This window comes from Camelus bactrianus, chromosome 12 (assembly GCF_048773025.1).
Source record: "Camelus bactrianus isolate YW-2024 breed Bactrian camel chromosome 12, ASM4877302v1, whole genome shotgun sequence".
Taxonomy (NCBI): domain Eukaryota; kingdom Metazoa; phylum Chordata; class Mammalia; order Artiodactyla; family Camelidae; genus Camelus; species Camelus bactrianus.
The window spans coordinates 62000805-62022898 of NC_133550.1; the positions used below are offsets into that span (position 1 = coordinate 62000805).

Sequence of the window (22094 nt, forward strand, 5' to 3'; positions counted from 1 at the left end):
ACTCCTTGTCCGAGATTCCCAGCTGTGTTTGTAGAGATAAAATTTGATTGTAGTTGCAAACAGGAACAAGAAGAGGTTGCCTCTCAACCCTCAAGTAGATCCCTGAAACTGAAGGCCATTTGGAACCCTGCCTCTTGCTGGCTAAATCTTGTATTCCAAAACCCTAAATCTGGGTACGTTATTTTCTGAAATGGTTGCTCTTTCTTGCTTGTTGCTTAGGACGAGTGGACATAGCATTATTAGAGTTTGACTAACCCCTAATGTCATCAAGCTTTTCAGTCTTTTGAAACTGGAATTCAAAAGACACTAAAACTTGTGTTGATAGTATTTTGGATTGGGGTTTTCCACGCTCATGACACTGGAAGAATCACCCATAGGAAACTACCTTAACAGACGCTATTTCTCGGCCTTACAGTTCACAAATGTAACGAGGTGCTTCTATTTGAGCTGGTTGCCTCATTTTGGTCTCGTAATTGCTCTTTCCGCAGAAACAGTGAATGGAGAATTCTCCCTAAGGTCTGAGGTTTAATTTCCTCGCTTTAGCCGCTATAGTATTCCAGGCATCGATCCTACCAGTAAAATTGCCTGGAGATTGCCAGCACATCGAAAGTCGGTCTTCAGTGACTGCTCGGAGTCAATGAGTTGAGTGGGAGGCACCTTGCGCAGTTTACTATCTCTGTGGGCGGTGGCCCGAGGCGCGGGACTTACCCGAATTCTGGATTGGGCCTTCCCCCTGTCTGTCATCGTAAGGCTCTCGCCCCCGACTGTTTTGCAGCAAGATTTGGAAGCTGAGCACCGCCTCAGCTGGAAACGAGGAGAGTGATGGGCGGTGAGGGTAAACGTTGTGTGTATTTCTCTCCTCATTGGATGGCTGCTGTGTCAGTCGTACTCCGCTTTGCTCCCATTGGCGACAAGGCTCCAGGCAGGTAGCGTGGACACGATGCTGCCCCCTCCTAAGATGCGATCGAAGCGCGTGACGTCTCAGACATTTGTTGGGGTTTGGGCCTTATTAATTATTCACTAGCTACTTGGAAGAGCTGTAGCGATTGGTGGCTGAGAGGCCTGGTCGGTTGTTTCTTCGCTAGAGATACGTGTCACCCTCTACGCGGCGGGAGAAGTTTCGCATAAATTATTCTGATGAGCTTTGGGGGCGGGGCCCGCATATATTAGTCAAATGATCTGAGGAGGGAGGGCAGGTCGGCTACGAATTAGCCTAAGTTATTAAAGATGGCGGCGGAGCGGAGTCGCTCCCCGATGGACTCGCCGGTCCCGGCCTCTATGTTCGCCCCCGAACCCAGCTCTCCGGGGGCGGCCAAGGCTGCGGCGGCTGCCGCCCGGCTCCACAGCGGCTTCGACTCGGACTGCAGCGAGGACGGTGAGGCGCTCAACGGCGAGCCGGAGCTGGACCTCACCAGCAAGGTAGGCCCGGGCGCCGGCGGCGGCGCTGAGGGGACCGGGCGCTGAGGGGACCGGGCAGTGGGGCCCGGGCGTTGGGGCCGAGCTGTCTCCGGGGCGATGGCGGGGGCGGGAGGGGCCGAGCCCGCCCACCTGCCGATTCGGGACGCGCAGCGGGCTCCCAGACGAGGGGCGGCCCGTCGGCCCTCGGCACAGCCGTCCTTCCCCGGCGGTGCCCACCTGGCCTCCCGCCGTCCAGCTCCCGCCGAGATCACAGCCCCTCCGCTCCGCCACGTGGAACGCGGGCGCCCGACGCCGGCAGCGACCCGCGCAGTCGCTGTCCCCGCGCGGTGCGCCTACCCCCGCGGAGACCGAGAGTGGCCCTCTCCGTGGACTGTCCGCGGCAGCCGAGGGTCGGAGGTGGCTTGGGCAGGGCGAGCAGAGGCGCGGGAGGATCAGTGGAGCAGGGAGGGAGCTGCGTCTTCCTAGTGTCGGGAAAGGAAGCATTAAGTAGTCGCTCAGTCCGGGAGAGATGTCTGAAGAATATCTACTTTACAAATGCACACAAAACAAAAGTGAAAGATGGGCATGACCCATCATTTCGCCATCCTGGAAGTGGGACTTTATCTCGTATGAATGGAATAATGAAGGACGTTTTAAATAGTGTCTTTTGAGCTCGTGAGAAGATAGGCAGGATTTAAGGGCTCACCTTCTGCTTGGCAATGGGGGGATTAGAAAGTAAGCATAATTTGGGACTGGTGTTTTGAAGGTGCCTAACATCGCTAAAGGAAAGAATGCCAACTTGAGAGTCAGGCAGGGTTGGGTTCCCTTTCCTGCCCTGCCAGTTAAAAGGGCTTTGTGACCTTGGGGAAGTTTCTTAACCTCTCAGTTCTCCAGCAACATCATCATTTAAGTACAGATGTGTTGTAAAAGTGAGAAATGTATGTAAGAAACCTACAGTACTGCTGGATACATACTACTCAGTAAATGTTAGAAGTGAACTAGATAAACTAGTAATTTCCTGTGCAGATTAAATAGCAGCTGATGCAACATAGAACACCAGTATCACCTTCTACCTGTTGTTGGATACTTACAATAGAGATGTTTAATGAATTTTGAAAACATTTGTGACTTTTCAGTCTGTGGTGGGTGGCAAAATTGCATGAAACTTGGTCCAAACTGGGGAGAACTTTACCTGCAACTAACTGCTCTCCCTTTAGTCTCAGCTGATTACTTAGAAGCCAGTGCTCCACCTTATCACAGTGATCCTGTCTGGTGCCTCTAATACCATAATGAGGATGGCCAAGTTTGGAGAGAGGATAGTGAGGGGAAATGTGTGAGGCAATGGGACACAATGTAAAAGACCCAGGCAGCACCCAAGTTCAAAGTACAAGCTCTGATGAGTAAACTCAGGAAATTGTAAGAGATGCACTTGACTCAGAAGCAGATGAGCTAGATATCAATTCATGGTCAAGGTGCTGAAGAAACCTGAAAACAATGGGAAATTGCATGACAGAATTGCAAAGAGAGTAGTACCTTCATTTCCTAACCAACTTATTTAATGTTCCAGGATAGGGAAGTGTTGTTTCATACCTAGTTGGGGAAATGCTTCTCACGGTTTTAGAGTAGAGAAGCTATAGATAAATTTGGTGTTATCAAAAAGAAAAACTGATGTGAAGGGAGAGACGAGATGGGTTGAATAGATTTGATTCCTGAGGGAAAGATTAAAAGCTATAAGTTTATATACTTTACTTGCTACAGTTAAATGTGGGGACAAACCTAAGGCTCTGAGAGCTTCCAAAGGGAGAAACAGTTAGTGAACTGTGGTGGCTATGTTCATCCAAGATTTTTCTAGGAATGATGGGGTAAAGAAAACTGTAATTATGACTTACTGAGTTGTGGACTAGATACTTTCCATGTTATCTTATTTGGTCTTTACAGTGGCCTTAGGATGCAAATGGTAGTGTCTCCATTTTGTAGATTAAAAAATTGAGACTCAGAGGTTAAGTCCTTTATCCAAGGTCACACATGAGTGGTGAGAGAATGGGATCTGATGTGTCTATTGGTAATGGCCTTCTCAAATAAGTGGTTGATATTTTAATGTTATTGGCAGAAATTTGCAAAATGATGGTGCTAATACCCATATTAGTGGTAATGGTGCTTTGTTGATAAAGATGACTCTTGTAGCAGTTTTTACTGCCGATTTCTAAATAATCAAGATAGCCACAACAAGATGGAATACAATTCTTTTGTTATTATGGGAATCATTGGCTTTGGGTGGAGGACATGGCAGTGTATGAGATCTCTGTCCTGTGAGTTGCAAGCTGCAGGTAGAAGATTTTGGCATGTAGGTCTAAAGCACTGCTCATTAGTTTCTACCTACAATGCCAGATTCTCAGTCATTGTGGATCCTGCCCCTCCTGTTAAGTAGCAGGATGCAGGCTGCTTACACCCTCTTTTCTGTGGGTTGTGGTTCAGACATACTCATTTTAGTACTCCATATAACTCAGCTCATGTAAGGCCTTGGGCTCAAAAGCTATTTAAGGAGAGGCAGAGAGGGCATGAGGGGGCTGCACAGCTATTTCAGATCAGTGTGCTGTGGGGTTCAGCCAGGGTCTTTGGTCAGGCTATTGATCTGCTTTGGCTGTGGTGCTCTTCTAGCAAGTGTGGTCCTAAGGCTGTTGGTTTCTCTTCTAGCTGGTTCTAGTGAGCCCTACATCAGAGCAGTATGACAGCCTACTTCGGCAAATGTGGGAGAGGATGGACGAGGGATGCGGAGAGACCATATATGTCATTGGGCAGGGATCAGGTGAGCATAGTTTTCCTTTCACTTTATTAAAAAAATTATTTAGAGCACATTTTCCCTCTTTAATCAACTTTTCCTGTTCATGTGTATCAGTTGCAATGATTCTTTAGTGTCTGCAGAACTGTTTGGGAGGACATAAAAGTACAAAGTGATAATTTTAATTCTCATCGTAGTGGTCATAATATGCTTGACTTTAAAGATTCACTTTCCAAGCGGTTTTACAGATACTTCTTTTCTACCTCCAGTACTCTACATTTGCATAAGGGGAGATGAAGCACAAAGCAAGGAAACTTCTTGTCCAAGGTAATAGAGTAAGTCACACTTAGGTCTGGAATTAAGCCTTCCCTAGGCAGCTCTAGGTCTTCCCCTCCAAACCTGTTTGCAGATCCCATTGCTACCTACTGCCTGCTTAGCAAGAAACCTCTGTGATACTTCTTGATGTCAGCGAGAAAAGGACACCCAGAATTCCTCTCTTCAGCAAGGCTGCCTTGCCCCTGACCACACTGACCTTTCAGTGGGTATTGCTGTGATAACAAAGGTCCTCTTTTCTCCCTGTGAGATCCCATGAGACATGTAGCCTTGTTGCTGTTCTGGAAGGGACTTGTTACTGCCCTCCAGTCCCCTTATTCCATTGTAATGGGGCCCATTCCTTTAGAAGAAGGCAGCCCCCATTGTAGAATTCCAGATTATATCTTGGGCTTTTTTTCCCTGGTCATTCTTAGTTTATACCCTCAATACAAAGCCTGCTTACCCTCTTCTTCAATATGACATTATCCTTGCTGAAATGGTAGCTGGGCTTGTTTGAATAATTACGAATTTAGCCTGTACCAGATCTTGTGTCTCATCTTTGCAGAAATCCCTAATAGGCCTCAGTGCAATTAAAGGAACAGTTCTCTTTGGTGAGTGTAGGTGTTGTAAAGGCAAGTAATAATTCTTTTGTAGTCTTGAGTTTAAGGTGGAGGAAATCTCAAAAGTCATTCTGTAACTATTTGACAAATATCTATTGAGTATCTTCTTAAGTCTTGATACTGTTGCAAAGCACTTTTGGATACTTAAAATCTGGCCTCTGTCCCAAGAAGGAAAGATGGCTTGTATACAGTTAACCTCAGTTGAAAACAATATTTGGAAATACTGCAAGAATGACACGAGGAAGAAGGGTTTGATCTCCAAATATTGCTCTGCCATCCTTTGAAATGTTTCTCTTATCTGTCCTTTCCTTTCCATCTTTGCTATCACCTCCCCAGTTTTAGGTCTTATCATGTCAAAGAAGGAATGGTCAGAGAGATAGGCAAACCAAGAGGCTGCATGTCAAAGAAGAGTGGAAGTTGGCCAGCATTGTCAAGTGTTACAAACACAACAAGAAGTCAGGCTCAGAAAAAGGCATTCCATTTGGTGACTAGGGGATCACTGGTTACCTTTTGAAAGCTTTTGTGTCAGGTGCACATCTGGCCCACTATAATAGAATGAACCATTCAAAGATCACTTCAGGCTTATAGAACTGAAGAAACCACATCCAGATCAATTTTGACAAGTGTTGGGACTGTTCTTTGAAGACCAAGATTCTTAAAGCCCTCTCTTTCCCCCTGTTCTTTAATGTGGACTCTTAGTGAATTTTACTATACCTTGATGGCTCACAGCTAATTAACCCTCCCATGACAAAGCTTAAGAAGATGTCAAACATTCATTAACACATATCTTACCCACCCAAACATTATCTTTGCATCTAGCAATTGGATGCTATTAGATTCATAGTGAGTCCTTTCCTGCTGGAATTCTTAAGAGGTAGAAAGAGATCATAACTAGTTAAACAAGTTGAACATCAAACAGAGGACAAACCAGATGCAAGACCCCCAGGAGTCAGCTGCATCACTGACTTCTGTGTGTGCTTGGTACTTCACGTCTGTTTATCACTTCCTTCATCTGTGAAATGGGGCTAATGACATCCCCCCAACCTCAGAGAAATTTTGTACAGATAAATTAGAGTTTAAAAACTTCTAAGCAGGGCAAAGGAATGTGTTCTTTGAGAATACATTCTTAAATTAAGGTTGGTATTTTAAAAGGAGGCAATGTGACCTAGTAGTTACTTCAGGGTCTGGAACCTGGCAGGTCTGAGTTTGCCTACTGGCTCTTTACCTTGTCTTAAAATGGGGATAAAAATAGAATCTAGTCTCTGGTGTCATGGTTAAGATTCACACTGGGCATATAGTAACCACTATATAAATGTTAGTATTAGTAGTTGCAGTAGTAATTTTTAAGAGTTCCAGGTTATAGTTGACTTACCCTGAGATTTCTTTCAAAAAGAAACCTTGTTCATTCTGCAAATAGTAAATCATGACTTTCTAAGAACCAGGTAATGCAGTAAAAGTTCAGGGAACATGGGAGGAGTGTTGTCTTTGTTGGAGGGTCAGAAAAGTCTTGAAAGCATTTCTGGGAGGAGGTGCCCCTTGAGTGAATTCTAAAGGATGAGTAGAAATTTTCCAGGTTAATGGAGGCAGCAGTGAGTGAGTAGAGAAAGCCACATGCACAAAGGCATGGAGACATTAGTATGCCGCCTGTGGCATATTCGGTGGACCAGAAGTGATTCAGTAAAGTGAGGGTATAGAGTATGAGGTTGAGAGTATTAGGAGGGGATACTGGACAAGTAGTCAGTGCCCAGCTCTGAGGGTCTTTGGATGCCATACCAGTGTGTTTAGAATTTTATCCTAAGTTTGGGGAGACTTTGTATCACCTTGAGCAGGAGAGTACAGATAGAAAAGGCAAGTCAGTGGGCAGGACTCAAATCTGGTCCAGTTCCTGCATGGCTGAATATGCAACCTTTAGTAATTGGACCTCTACAGCTTTTCTTCTTGGCCTTTGTTTCCACTCCTACAGAGGGAGGAGTACAAGGCATGCTGGAGAAGAGTGAGCATTTTCTGGAAGCGTTGGATGGATAAGGTCACACCAGTGATTGCCCCCTAGTGTGGGACAAGACCTGAAAGCATTGCTTTTCATTGTACTAGAAGCAAGAAAGGTTGGATAGAATTTGGGGGTCTCGCAGGAATGGCAGGACTATCAAGCCTTCTCTTAGGAACACTTCCAACAAGTCCTTCTCTAACCCAGATTTCCAGAGCTCAGTTGGCCATGCATTTAGAAACTCCTCAACCCAACTGCTCTCCCTTTGTTGATCTGTTTTGCATTTTACAAACATTTGAGGACTTAGTATAGGAAAGGCGCCCCTGTGGAGCATCCAGGAATGTTTGAGATATGATCCTTGTCCTCAGGAGGCTTATGTATAGTGAGAGAAGACATGCATCCAAAACACTATCCATGGTAAATTGTGTAAGGGAGCAGAATGGTTAGGGTTTGGACAAGTGGAGATATGCTGATTGGCTTTCTAGGATAGGAAATGCATGAACAAAGGTTTAGAGCTGGAAAAGTGCAGAGAACATGGGAGGATGGTAACTGGGCCACCTGCACTGGAACAAAACTTAAAAGGAGAAAATAGGTGCATGGGGTGGGATAAATGGGGGAAGCCTCTAAGGAATTGGAACTGAATGCTGCTGGTCCTGGGGAGCCCTTCCAAGGCTTTGACTCAGAAGTGACAGCATCAGAGCTGTGCTTTGTTAGGAACTTAAGCTAGTGTGTCTATGCAGGATGGGTTGGAAGGATTGCTAAGACCAGTTAGGGATCTCTTGTGGTGATTCAGGTAGAATAAGGGCCTGAAACAGACTAGTGGCATTGGGTTGGCAAAAAGAGGACAGCAGGGACAAGGAAGGGGGCAAGATATAAAGCTAGAGTCAGTAGGACTGGAGTGATAAATGTTAATAAGCTTGGGTGACTGGAAGGACAGTGTTGTCATCAGAAATATGGAAGGTAAGAGGAGGAACTCATCTGGCATTAAGAGGTACCCTTGCCAGAGGAAAAGACTATACGTTTGGAATCATAAGACCCAAGCTCACATGGCCCCTCTACTCCCTACCAGCTCCAAGACCTCTCTGGGTTGTTTATCCCACTATTAAATGGGAATGGTAATGGCTGACTCATGGAGTTGCATTGAGGACTAACATGCTTTATTAAGTTTTTGTACTGTTGTTAAAAAACGGAGTGGAATGGTTGAGTTTGGACATCACGCTTCTAGAATTGTCATTTAGGCAATTGGAAATTCAGCCTGGAGCTCTGGGAAGAGGACTAGTTATGAATGTTTTTGTAGTTTTCAAAATGACTGTTGAAGCCATAGAATGAGATGACCAAGGGGAATGTTTTGAGGCTAGAGAAGAGGGCCACTGACTGACTACTGAAAAAGATTGGCATCTGGGGACAGGAGCAGGAAGAGCCAGCAGAGGAGACAGAATAAAGAACAAGAGGGTAGGGGCGTGAATCAGGAGATTTCGGGTCATAGGCAAGCAGTGTGGAAGGGAAGTGCTTCAGGAAACAAAGGGAGGGGGAACTATATTCAATATATTGTAGTAACCTATAATGAAAAAGAATATGAAAACGAATACATGTATGTATATGTATGACTGAACTATTATGCTGTACACCAGAAATTGACACAACATTGTAAACTGACTATACTTCAATAAAAAAAAAAGAAAGAAACAAAGGGAGGATGGCCAGCAGTGTCCACTGCTGCAGGAGTCAAGGAAGGGGCATTGGATGAATGGGTAGAAGGCTGTCGATGACTTGAAAACCAGTTTTTTCCAGAGATCAGCGAGTAGGTAGTGAGGAAATACAGTCAACAAGTGTTCATTACTCTGGAGATGCTTGGAGAAGATGGTAGCTCAGTAGATAAGCAGAGCCAAAGGAGGAGGGGCTGGGTCTTCTTTTTGTAGTTTAGAAATGACTTGAGCTTGTTTGTAAGGGGAGAAGTGGATAGGGGTGAGAGAAGGTGCTGCAGGGTCTTTCTAGGCAGGAAAAGAGAAGAGGTTGGGCACATGTGGGGCGGGGGGATGAGCCCAGAGAAGGAGCAGGGGTGCTCTTGGAGACAGGCTGGAGGAGAAGCTGAGGGAGTTACTGTGGGAATAAATATGATACGAGGCTGAAAGCACCTGACTGGGATTGTCATACCATAGGCACTCAATACATTATTGGTTGATTGATCAGTCCTTCCCCATCCTAAGCTCAGACTTGCTGGACGTTTCACCTGAGCCACCTCAGTTAAAAATCTACCCCTAAAATCATTCTTAAATTCTCTCCCCATTTTCCTTTGTCTCCTGTCCTCATTATCTCTTGCCTGGACTATTAGAATTACTTCCTAACTGGGCTCCCCGTTTCTGGTCTCTCGCTTGCCAGTGCACATGTTATACTGCTGCTCAAGAGGTCTTTCTGTCCTACAGCGATCTGATCATGTTACTCCCCTGTGTAACCCCCAAGGCTTCTGACTGTCTGACATATATGTGTTTTGCTGCTGTGTGATGTCCGTCTGCTTAACCGTTTCCACCTCTCATGTGGTTTCCTGCCACCCGACATCCTGCTTCCCAACACACTGTGCTGCTAACTGGTCCCTGTATGTGGCATGATCTGCCATGTTCCATGCTTTGTTCCACTGCCTGCCTAGGATGTCTTTCCTTCTTTCCCTGCAGGCCCTTTTTTCATGTTTGGAAGCCCAGCTTGGAGTCAGCACCCTGCAAAGCTGTCCTCAGCTTCCCTAGGCAATGCTAGTTGCTCATGCTTTACATTCTCTTTGTACAGTTCTATCGTACAGCACTCAAGTTGTATTGCAGTTAATTAATTTCCTGTCTTTCCTGCTGGGCTGTAAGCCTGCTGAGGGCACGTGTATTCCCCGTACCCAGCATGAGGCTTGGCATAAAACCTAGGAGAGTCTCAGTGATTACTGTTGAATGAATTAATGAATGCCCTGCTTAATGGGGAAGCCCTTGGTCCTATTATTTCTTAACTCTACATGTGCCCACATTTTTGAAATATCAGGTAGAGAGAGCCATGTTCTTCTCCAGTGTCCAGGGTGGGGCCTTGGTTAGGAGTGGTTGACTGGCTGGCTTGTTGGCAGGCTGACGTCTGGGCTCTTGTCACCAGATGGGACCGAGTACGGGCTGAGTGAAGCTGACATGGAGGCCTCCTACGCCACAGTGAAGAGCATGGCAGAACAGATAGAGGCTGATGTCATCCTCCTGCGGGAACGTCAAGAAGCTGGGGGCCGTGTGCGCGATTACCTAGTCCGGAAACGAGTAGGAGACAATGACTTCCTGGAAGTCAGGTGAGGGGCCTTCAGAGCAGCTCAGGGGTCACCTGCAGCATGACCTTGGGGTCTAGGGCTTCACAAAGAATGGTGATTGAGCCTTTGACACCTGGCATTTGGGCTTCGCCCTTTCTCTTCCTGAAGCATGGAAGAAGTGTCCAGAGACATTGATAGCTCCATTCTCTATTTCTGTACTTCCTCATCCCTAAATATTTCCATTTGGGAAGAGTGGGAGAGAGGCCAGCCATACATCCTGTGGCCATTTTGGGGGCTGCATTTGCTTTTCGATCAGTGTGAGAAGCTAGAAACCAGGGGAATGGAGGGGAGCATTTTGTGCCTCTCTTGGCTTTAGGGCTCCTGTCTGGCAGCTTTGGGGAAGCTAGTGGAAGTTAAGGGAGAAAGCCATTGTGGTGGGAACCCAGTTCCTCCTGAATAACTTTCTATTCCCTGGATACATCTCCCAGTGTGCTCATCCATGAATAGAAGGAGCAGTGAGCTGGAGAGGCTCAGGGGTGAACCTGGCCTTATGGATCCAGCTGCTGGGGTTCACTTCACTCACCCACTAACTCTCACACAAATGTATTGGTTCATGTACATGCAGGGTAGCAGTAGTGGGCAACGTGGATGCTGGCAAAAGTACGCTTCTTGGGGTCCTGACCCATGGAGAGCTGGACAATGGCCGAGGCTTTGCCCGCCAGAAACTCTTCCGCCACAAACACGAGATTGAATCTGGTCGCACCAGCAGTGTGGGCAATGACATTCTGGGCTTTGACAGTGAAGGCAATGTAGTGAACAAGCCAGACAGCCACGGTGGCAGCCTGGAGTGGACAAAGATCTGTGAGAAATCCACTAAGGTGATTACCTTCATCGACTTGGCTGGCCATGAGAAGTACCTGAAGACCACTGTGTTTGGCATGACGGGCCATTTACCTGACTTCTGCATGCTCATGGTAAGTGAGGTGATGCTGAGGGGGAGGGGAGGCTTCAGCGGGTCTCTTAGGGTGTGGTTATATGAAGTGTTTTGAAATTATTTTGAGACGAGGCCTTTTAGTTTAGGGTTTTGACATTGGGTAAGGACTACAGGTTTTGCAGATGTGCCCAGTCTTCTGAGCTCTGCGTCTTCTCAAGGGGTGTACGTCAATCTTTCTCCTCGGCTAGGCCAGGAAGAGATCCTTGTAGCAGATACCGAGGTGCCATCTGCAGATCTCTCTTATTGTTTGGAGAGGCACAGAGGAGGGTTTCTCCTGGGGTGTTCCTATTACCTTCAGGAGGGTTTTCTCCTGGGGTTGGGCTACTTTGTGATGATACCAGGAGCACCCTTAAAGATGGGGAGGCCTGGGGAAGAAATGGAGGAGAGCACAGACAGTGATTGGAGAGGCCTGAGAGGTGGCCTCTTCTGAAGCCTGGAACGAGTGTCACCCAGACCTACAGGTACTTGTTGAGAGACTTCTGGATGCCTAGCACTGTGTGGGGCCTGAACAGGAGAGCAGTGAACAGGCCGTCCGGAGCTCACGTAGAGCTTACAGTCTAATGGGGATAGAGCTTTCAGCAGCTCATCACGTAGGTAAACTGAAAAGGAAAGGGAGCAGGGGCTTCTTTCAACATGCTGGCTCATGTTGTGAAGCGTGCATTGGGTCCCTTTGCTGTCTTCCTCCCTGGCCAGAGAGTTGGAGTCTGTGAGGCCCACAGCCTTGGTCAGGACTTCACAGCTTTCACACAGAGCACAGGCGAGCAAGTTTTCCTGTGGCAGATCCTTCTCAAAGCCCTTCCCCCGTTTCCCAGTTCCTCCAGCTGCCTGTATTAATAAGCATAGTAACTATAAGCATCTGTTCAGAGCAAACTTGATCAAGTTGCCCCACAAACTCAGGTTCTCAGGCAAATTCTCCCCAAACTGGAGACTAAAGAGAGGCAGAGCATATGTATGAACACTCTTGTCGGCTCTCTGCCCACGGTTCTTGGGATCTCAATGTGATTTCATTTCCCATATCTTTGAGCTTTGCATGGGGCCCTTACCAACCTTGACTGGCTAAGGAAAACTTTATAGGAAGGAGTTTCAGTGGAAGAGCTATAGGGTGTATTTGGGGCAGTTGTTGGGTTGATACTAAAAAGGGTATAGAAATCAGTTTAAAATGAGCATTCTTCTAACTGGGCTACAGTGATCAAGGCCAATTAATGGAAATATCCTCACCCAGATAAAATGTTATATATTATCTGACTGTTAGACTATGAGCTAAATATTAAAAATGTCTGTAGAAAACAATGAAATATTTCATAATTGTTCTTGGCAGTCAATTTCCAGGAAAAAAATAAAAACTCTTGAAAATATGTAGACCACAGCGAGAGAGAGCATTCTCTTCTCCCACTTGGGAAGAACAAAAACAAGCCTGGATTGGTTAGGGAAGGTGGTTGGAGGGAATGGGAAAAATTAGGAGGAAGTTAGTGGAGGTACCTTGGTGTCGGTCAAAGGAAACATGTGTGGGACATCTGTGTCAGCGGGGTAGTGGCTCACCTGTGAACTGTGATGATCAAAGGAAAGCATCACTTAAACAGTCTGGAATGTATAAAGCCCTATATATATATAATATATGGTAATTTTAATTTTTATTTTATTTAGTAAGTAATACATTCAAATGGTACAAAAATAAAAAGGTACCAAAGGGCTTATAGTGAAACGTCTCTCTTCCTCCTCTGTTTTGTTTCTTGCCAGAGGCAACCAGTACTTCCAGTTTCTTATGTATCCTCCAGAGATATTTTGCAATCATACCACCAAATGTATATATATTTTCTCTCTCCAATTTCAGACATTGAGAAATGTTGAAAGAGTAGTCCAGTGAATACCATAAATCCTCCGCTTAGATTGTGATGGATGCATATGTGGGTTTTTTGCATGGGGTTTTTTTGGTTGGTTGGTTTTTTGGCTGAATCATGTGAAAGCAGATTATAGACATTGTGACTCTTCACCCCCAAATACTTCAGCACACAGTTCCTAAAACTTAAGAACTGTCTCCTACTGTTACTACAACTAAGAAGATGAACAATAGTTCCCTAATATTATACAATATCTAGTCTAAAAGTGTTTACATTACCTCAGATGTTCCCCAGATGTCTTATAGCTGCTTTTTTCAAACAATGATCCAATCACCACTCTATATGGTAGCATGGTATGCTGTATACCACCTTGCTTTTTTCCCTTAAAAACATATCTTAGAGATTACCCCACATCGGTAGATAAGAGTTTCCTTTTTCTTTTGTACGGCACACTTTTGCATGTGCTCTAATTTATTTAATCAGCCTTTTTGATCATATTTTAAAACATTGTTATGGGAAGGAATAGTAACAGCAGTAACAGCTGCCATTGCTTGAATACCTAATTCATGCTAGTTGTGTGCTGGACCTTTGACATATGTTTTGTCATTTAAACCTCAAGTGACCCTCTAAAGTGGATATTGTTATCCCCCATTTTATAGATGCAGAAACTCGGCCAGGGTTGTTAAACTGAAATCCATTATGATGACTCTAGATAGTTGTTTTCTCAGACTAAATTTGTTATTGTTTCCAAGTCTCAGATTTTGATAGCCCACGTCATTAAATTGGCGGCTAAACTAGTCTGTGCCCAGCCCAGCTTTCATCTACAGCCATTTTTTTCCTGGCCTAAGGCTTGTGCCTCCTGTGTCCTGTTCTAATGGTGGCCTCAGAGATGGGAATTCTTTTACTTCAGCCTTCTTTGAGCCCCTGTGCCCACTCAGCAGCAATCTCTGTCTCCCTTGTCCTGATGGTTCTTTCTGTGTTGGGGCAGGTGGGCAGCAATGCTGGCATTGTGGGGATGACCAAGGAGCACCTGGGCTTGGCATTGGCACTCAATGTGCCTGTCTTTGTGGTGGTCACCAAGATTGACATGTGTCCTGCCAACATCCTGCAAGGTAAGTGAAGCCAACAGCCAGCAGCAGTCTCTCTGTTTGGGGCAGTCACCCACTGTGGTTCCTTGTTGATCTGCTACCAGGGCTGCAGCCCAGGGTCTTCTGCTTCCTTGTATTGTGCTTAGAACTTGGCCTCAATAACCGTTGACCTAGAATCTTCTGTTTCCTCCCTGTTTGGCTCTTGGTCTGAGCATGGCCTAGAATTATCTTCTACTCTTTGTTCCTTCTGGTTCCAAGTGCAGGATCCTTGAGATTCCTAATCTGGCACCTCTTTTCAGGTGATTCTAGGCAGAAGGGTGGGTTTTAACATCTAAGCTGGACAGATATGGTGACATTTGGGCAGAGAGTCTGATTACCTTTTACCACCAAAGGCTTCACAATAGGGTTGCAGGCCTAGGCTTTCGTGTATTTCTCCCGTATCGCTGAAGATGGCAGAAAAGAAGTGGAGGTGCATCCTTTTGGAAGGCCTCATGAGGGCTTCTGCCGGTATCTAAATGTCCTAGAGATCTTTTTGTCAGATGAATTTTTTTTCCAGGAAGCAAAGACTTCTGGGGCAGCGTTGTCCTTCTCATAGGATGTGGGTCTTCTGGAGACTTTGGAGAAACCTGACAGTGTTTAGACTCGTAACCTTAGCAGACAGGCCCCATCTGGACTCTCCTTCTACTTTAGCATGCACTTACCCATCCAAAGTTTCGATCCTCTTTTTGCTTCTCCAGGCATTGTGGCATTTAACACTGTCCATCTGTCTGTCTCCTGCTTACATCAGTAATGAGGAACCTGTCTTGCCCTAGAAGCCTGGCCAGAGAGAAGGCTGTATCCTCCTAATTTTGTTCCATTTCACCCTTTAAGAAACTCTGAAGCTGTTACAGCGCCTGTTGAAGTCACCAGGCTGCCGGAAGATCCCTGTGTTGGTGCAGAGCAAGGATGATGTAATTGTAACGGCCTCCAACTTCAGCTCTGAGAGGTAATGGGTAGGGAGCACTCACTTCTGGGCAGGCATAGAGATTGGTTGAAATCAAACATTCTGCTCTCAGGAGTGTTGCTATGGGGCTGTATCAGGTAACTCAGATTCTGAGGTTCTGGCCTCCCTGAGGTTGGAGTCCTAGCTGAGACTTCAGTGTCCTTATCTGTGAAATTGAAATATTACCTTCTCCATAAGGCTCTCATAAATGTTGGAAACAATGTATGTAAAGCATTTAGTACTATGCCTAGCTGCTGTATGATAGATACACAACTATATTTATAACTGTTTTTTTATACTGTTATTTCTCAAAAGTACTCTAATCGTGGATCAGTTTGAGCATTTACATATCAGTGTATCCTTTGATTCTATAAATATTTATTGGATGTTTGTTCTGTGCTGGGCTTTTCATCTAGGCATTGAGGAGTCAGAGTTGCCTTGGGCATAATCCTTGTCCTCAAGGTGGTTGGCTCCTTGGTCAGAGATAACTTCCTGATAATAGTGAATTTTGTTAACTCTGCTCCTTCTCCCAGGGTCTTGGGGCTGCTTAGTACAGGACCCAGAGCAGCCTGACTGTGGCTCTGCCCTGATGCTGTCTTCAGTACCACCAGTTGGCCAGCAGAGGGGGTCCATTTCAGCAGGCCACAATTCATTCATTTTGTTGAGGGCCTGTTCCTTGCAGTCCCTATTCTAGGAGCTGTGGGGCATGTATAATTCCTGATTCTGAGGAGTTTGATTAACCATGGATAGGAAATATAGAGGCCATGAGTAGGAAGTAAAGATAACTCTGACAGAAAATCAGATATAGTCATGTGTAACAGAGACACAAAAAGTTCTCCAAAAGTTCAGAGGGAGTCAAGGGTGCTCATCTGGGAAGGGTTCCCTGGAAGAGGTGGCATCTGATTGGAGATGGACTCTGAAGGATGAGAGGATTTGGTAGTTGTAAAAGAGGGAAGGAATTCAGGCAGAAGGATCAGAGTGAACAAGTACATGGGAACAAAAAAGTCCCAAGCTTTAGGAGAAGGGAAGATTCTCCGGTCTGGCTGGAATATAGGAATTTGAGAGAAATAAACTGGCAGAGATGTTGGGAGGAGGGAGTCTGGCTGTCATCTCTGCAGTGGAAAGTCAGTTAAGGATTTAAGCATGTGTGTACTTTAGGAAGAAGAGGCAGTCATGAGCTCCCCCCCCCCCCAACAGGGCAGTGGTGGTGAGACAGGTGGGGACAGATTTCAGAGATAAAACTGAGTAAGACAAGAAGACTTCAGAGCAGGTCTGGACAGGAGATCGTGGGCCGGGCAGAAGGTGGAGCCCTGGGAGCCGGTGAGAGGGTGGTGGGACCCTTAGCAGCAACAGCTGTTTCAGGAGCCCTCCTGCTGCTCCCACCCTATCAGGCAGGAGCTGGCCACCTGAGCTCCTTTCTTCTTTTCTCTCCACTCTCCCCTCACCCACCTCCTTTAGGATGTGCCCAATATTCCAGATCTCCAACGTTACAGGCGAAAACCTAGATCTGCTGAAGATGTTCCTCAACCTCCTGTCACCTCGCACCAGTTACCGGGAGGAAGAACCTGCTGAATTTCAGATTGACGACACCTACTCTGTCCCGGTGAGTGGGCTTTGGTGAACTGAACAGGGTGGGAGGCTGAGTGGTACTTCCGGCAGGACTGTTGGGGTGAGTCTGTGTTTGGGATGGACTTACTGGGCCAGGGTCTTCTCTGTAGGGTGTAGGAACAGTGGTGTCGGGGACAACACTGAGGGGCCTAATCAAGCTGAATGACACACTGCTGCTGGGCCCAGATCCCCTGGGTAACTTCCTGTCCATTGCTGTCAAATCGATCCATCGCAAGCGCATGCCTGTCAAGGAGGTTCGAGGGGGCCAGACGGCCTCTTTCGCACTGAAGAAGGTGAGTATTGATAATACCAAAAACTCCCCTCGGGCTCCACGTTATGCTAGTCCCTGGGCCGTCTCTAGTCCTCACAGCTGCTCTGCAAGACAGGAATTACTGACCTCACTTTTACAGATGAGGAAACTGAGGCTCAGAGAGCCTGAGTGACTTGCCCAGTAAGTGCAGAGCTGGGACTTGAACCCAGACCTACCTGCCTCCTAAGCTCTATTCTTCCACTGAGTGCCCAACCAGGGTACCTTGAGCTCAGAGGTGAGCTCAGCTGGGAGCCTCCTGCTGTGCAGAGGCTCTTTCTACATGGGGCTGTCGGGGTCCCCACCAAATTACCATTTAGCTTTCTGTCCGCTGGGGATTGGGGTGAGTGCTAGTTCTGGGGTCACCTATCTTTCCCACCATCCCAAAGTAACCAGCAAAGTCAGATTTTCTTTATACTTTCCAACAATCATGTCATGGTGGCCCTATTCCTTCCACCTGAATGCTTGCCTGCCTTTGCCCTGTCACCACCCACTTAATTCTTACCCATCCCACAAGGCCTGGCTGAAATGCCACTTTCTACATGAAGTCTTTCCTGACCCTGGGTAGCAGTGTTGAGGTTTCCCACATGCCACTAAAGTCCGCCTTGGGCTGTCTACTCTAGAAGTCCTGTGGTCCAGTGCAGTGAGAGGGCAAGGCCAAGTTGGGGTGGTCCCAGTTTCCAGAAGGACTCCTGATCCTCCACGACCAAGGGGTGAAGCCAGAAGGCAATATTGTCCCTAAGGTCTGGGATTCCATCTTTTTTTCCAGATCAAGCGCTCATCCATCCGGAAGGGCATGGTGATGGTTTCTCCACGCTTGAATCCCCAAGCATCCTGGGAGTTTGAGGCCGAGATCCTCGTCCTCCATCACCCCACCACAATTAGCCCACGTTACCAGGCCATGGGTAGGTGTCTAAAGGCACTGCCAGCCAGAAGCTGCCTGCTCTAGGTCCTCCCACAAAGTGCTCCAGCAATCCAAACCCCGAAGTTTCAGCTACAGCCAAGAGTCAGGTCTCTGTCCCGTTGAGCGATGCCATCCCCTCTGTTCCACCCACGAGCTGCGGTGTTTATTCAGTCTTGCAAACACAGAGTGCTGGCTCTATACCAGGCTCTGGAGATCCACACCTGCCCTCAAGGACCTCACACTCAGTTCTTCAGTAGACATCTACCAAGCACTGTTGTGTGCCAGGTAGTGTTGCCAAAGTGCTGGGGACAGAGACAAGATGGGCAAGGGCCCTGCTGTCAGGAAGCCCACAGTGCAGAGGAGGCATGCATGCAAACAGAGTGCCCTGTGTTCAGGAACTCAGACTGTGGGTCCAGGGAAAAGTGGGGTCTAACTGGAGGAAAAGATGGGAGAGTATGAGGCAGGATCAAATCCAAGAGCAGGCCTCTGGCACTCAGCCACACTTGGCCCCGCACCGAGGTCTTCAGCCTGCCGCAGCTCCAGCATGTTTCATGCTTTTACTCACTGCCTCCCCTGCCCTGAGGCAACTGGCAGCTCAGGCCTATCCTGACCTCCTGGCTCCCTTGGCAGTGCACTGTGGGAGCATCAGGCAGACGGCCACCATTCTCAGCATGGACAAGGACTGTCTGCGCACCGGGGACAAGGCCACAGTGCACTTCCGCTTCATCAAGACCCCCGAGTACCTGCACATAGACCAGCGGCTGGTGTTCCGGGAAGGCCGCACCAAGGCTGTGGGCACCATCACCAAGGTATGGCCTGGCAGACCACCTTGCCTACCTGCAGGAATTACGGGGGCCACTCCATTTCTAGACTGTGAGCACAGCAATCCCTTTTTGAGAAGCCCTGTGGAATTTCCCTCACTGCCAGGGGCAGAGGCACCAGTCCCTACCTTGGGAGAGCTGAAACTGCTCTAAGGTGTGGCCTCAGTGCCATCTTCTCTGCTCCCCTGAGAGGCGATGTCCCTAGACCTCCCATCTTTCTGGGCTTTGGTGGTGATCATGGAGGAGAGAAGGTGGGGTTGAAGCATGGCAGTCCTCAGCAGGAAAGGGTGGTGGGAAAGTGTCCAGGCCTAGCCAAGGTCGGCCTCTGAGATGCTGGGCACAGGCTTCGATGACCTGGCTGGGGCAGTGCACTTACAGCAGTGGGTCCAGATGGAATGAGTACTAGACAGTAGTGATGGGCTTGAGCTGTCCGTCTCCTGGAGCCAACCTTATGCTCTCTGCAGACTTCATCCATGGCCTTGAGTAGGGGCACTTGATAGAGTGGTTTAACCCCTGCTCCATACAGCCTGTCTGAGATCTTGGAATCAGCCTCAGGCTCACATTTCCTCCAGAATGGCCTTCCTTAGGCCCACCCATGGTGACCTCAGAACTGCAGCGTATGTTGTGGGAGCAGGGAGGGGTCATATCCTTGAAGGCCCACTTGCCTTGGTCTGGCTAAGAGTTTGGCAGGAGCTGCCAGCACGTGCTGTAGTGCCCTTAGGGTTGTAGCTGGGCCTCTTCCCTACTTTGTTTGAAATTGAACTTGGGCCACCAGGGAAGGCTCTGAGTCAGTCCTTCCTGGATGGTAGCTCTTAAGATTTCTGATGGCCACACTCCAAATGTTTCCTGCTCCTGAGACACTCGGTCTCTCTGGGAGGCCTGAAGTCAAAACTTGCCCCAGATTCTTGTTACAGGGGCAGCAGGAGATACAGCTTATTCTTTGGGCAGACTGGACCCCAGGCTGGGAGCTGGGCTGAGTAGGAGATGGCTGAGGTTCACAGATTGTCTGTGGGAAGAGCAGCTAGGGTGGGGAACAGGATGGCACCCTCCTGGGCTGGGCTGAGGCAGGTGAGACATCAGCCCGGGCCATGGCAGCCCTGGTACAGTGAGTGGAAAGGAAAACATCTCTGCGTCCACCCCCTGTCATAGTCCTCCTGCCACCCGCCTCACTCAGGACCAGCCAGGCCATGGAGTGAGAGGTCCTGAGACCTCTAGGGGTGGGGGATGGGGGGGTGGGAGAAGGTGAGCCCATATCACTGCCTGCAGCTCCAGTCTCATCCCCACCCCTTGGCTCCTGCAGCTTCTCCAGACCACCAACAACTCCCCAATGAACTCCAAGCCCCAGCAGATTAAAATGCAGTCGACGAAAAAGGGTCCCTTGAGCAAACGAGAAGAGGGGGGCCCCTCTGGAGGGCCAGCAGTAGGGGCACCCCCACCTGGAGATGAAGCTTGCTCTCTAGGGGCTGCACAGCCAGCTGCATCCAGCAGTCTTCAGTCACAGGTGGGTGTGCTTCCCAGGCCGGTCCTGGGCCCCTGACCACCTTGGGCAGGGTTGGGGTGGGAGTGCGGCTGTTTCTCTAGTCAGTGGGGGTGACTCATAGGAGAGCCCAGCCAACCTTTGCTGGCCCGTCACATCTTCCAGTTCATGGACAGGTGTTTACCGCAACTCCTGGCCTGTAAGTGCTAAGTGTGAGCTTTTTGTCTCTTAAGGCAGTGTTTTTCAAACTGAGGTGTGGCCTACATAAAGTCAACTCAATGGGTCCTGACCAACGTTTAGCTTTAATGAAATAGAGTAGAAAATGTCAGTTTCCCTGTCATAGTAAGTATTGTTTGTGAGAGTGCAAGTGTGCACTGCAGCCCTGAAGGTCTGAAAGACACTGCTTTAGAGGGTCCTTCTGGGCCCCTCCCCTGACATGCCACCTCCTGAGGGGTAGGTGACCTTGGGCCCTGTCAGTGTGGCTCTCGCTCAGTACCTCCTGCCAGCTCTGTCCCCCAGAAGTCATCTCCTGGTCCCTGTCACATCAGTCCTTTCCAGAGTCTCTTCATCTGACCCCTCTTTGGAGAAGGAAGCTTCTACCTGGACCTGTCCTTTCTGCTCTCCCTCCCCATCGAGTCTTTCCTTTCACTCCTTCATTCCCTTTCTCTTTCCACCTATCAGCGGTGGCCGATGTTAGCTCCCCCGCTCTCTCTGCTTCTCCACACAGCTCCTCTCACCCCGTTATCACCTGTGAACCACTGCCAGCGACAGAGGTGGGTGGGCACTGGCTCTGCCTGGCAGAGGATCTGACATAGCAGATGACCACTCAGGCCAGGCTGGGACCACACTGCCTGCTTGCTCGTCTCCCGCCCCCACTTCCCGCTGCTCCGGCCTCTCTGCCATCCTGCTCCCTATGGACACTGCTTCTCAAGCTCCTTCTTCTCTCTTTCAGCCCAAGCCTGGCAGCGGGGGCCGGCGACGGGGGGGCCAGCGTCACAAGGTGAAGTCCCAGGGGGCCTGCATGACTCCTGCCAGTGGCTGCTGAATGTCCCCAGCCCCCCTCCACCACCCAAGGGATCCTCGTGCTCTGGCCACCGCTCCACCAGATGGGCCAGAGCCACTCTGACCGCCACTCGCTCTCCCCCAGGCCGCAGCCGGACCCTCGTCATTCCCCCCACCCCCGTTTTCCAGGGGGGCTGTAATTTATAAGCTGAGGAAGGTGGTCAGACTTGCAGAGGACTGACCATCTCCCACCCTGTTCCCCGCCTTCTTCCTCACACATTTTTTGTACATCGGGGCCCTTAGTTTTTATTCTTTTTATTATATATCTGTCTCTCTCTCTCTCTCTCTCTAGTGTGCGTGTGGTTGTGTGTGTGGGAGTGTGTGAGGTGCAGAAGTGCAGCCGTTCAGGGCCCCGGCAGTCTTCTTCACCTCCTCCGTGGCTGGCCACCAGCCTCCATGAGCTAGCTGGCTACCTGTCCGTCCGTCTGTCCGTTTCTCTCTGTGAGAACCTTTCAGGGCTGTTGGGAGCTGAAGAGCACCCTCCTTCCCTGTGCTCACTCTCCTCTGCGCCTGGAGCCCCACCTTGGAGCCGGCCTCGGGGCTTCCAGGTGACATGTCTGCTGCTGCCAGAGCAGGGAGCCCTCCCTCTGAGACTTGGGGATTTTAGCAGAGTGGAGAGTGGTGGTTCCTCTTTTCTCTTTCTCTCTCTTGTTCCCCTTAA

The 22094-nt window shown here is 48.4% G+C and overlaps 1 protein-coding gene across 3 annotated transcripts; it reads left to right on the forward strand.

Annotated features, from left to right (window-relative positions):
* Positions 1-1190: 1190 nt before the first annotated feature.
* GTPBP1 (GTP binding protein 1) lies at positions 1191-21720 on the forward strand. 3 transcript variants are annotated; one of them, XM_045520650.2, is made up of 12 exons: positions 1191-1419; positions 4093-4204; positions 10214-10394; positions 10978-11326; positions 14173-14296; positions 15143-15257; positions 16713-16857; positions 16973-17155; positions 17939-18074; positions 18704-18882; positions 20195-20395; positions 21324-21720. In XM_045520650.2, the coding sequence occupies exons 1-12, from the start codon at positions 1228-1230 to the stop codon at positions 21414-21416; spliced, it is 2010 nt and encodes a 669-aa protein (XP_045376606.2). In that variant the 5' UTR covers positions 1191-1227; the 3' UTR covers positions 21417-21720. The 3 variants fall into 3 exon arrangements, with proteins under 3 accessions (XP_045376606.2, XP_045376608.2, XP_045376607.2); XM_045520651.2 differs by lacking the exon at positions 1191-1419 and adding an exon at positions 4447-4504 and having other exon boundaries at positions 4122-4204; XM_045520652.2 differs by lacking the exon at positions 4093-4204 and having other exon boundaries at positions 1292-1419.
* Positions 21721-22094: the final 374 nt, after the last annotated feature.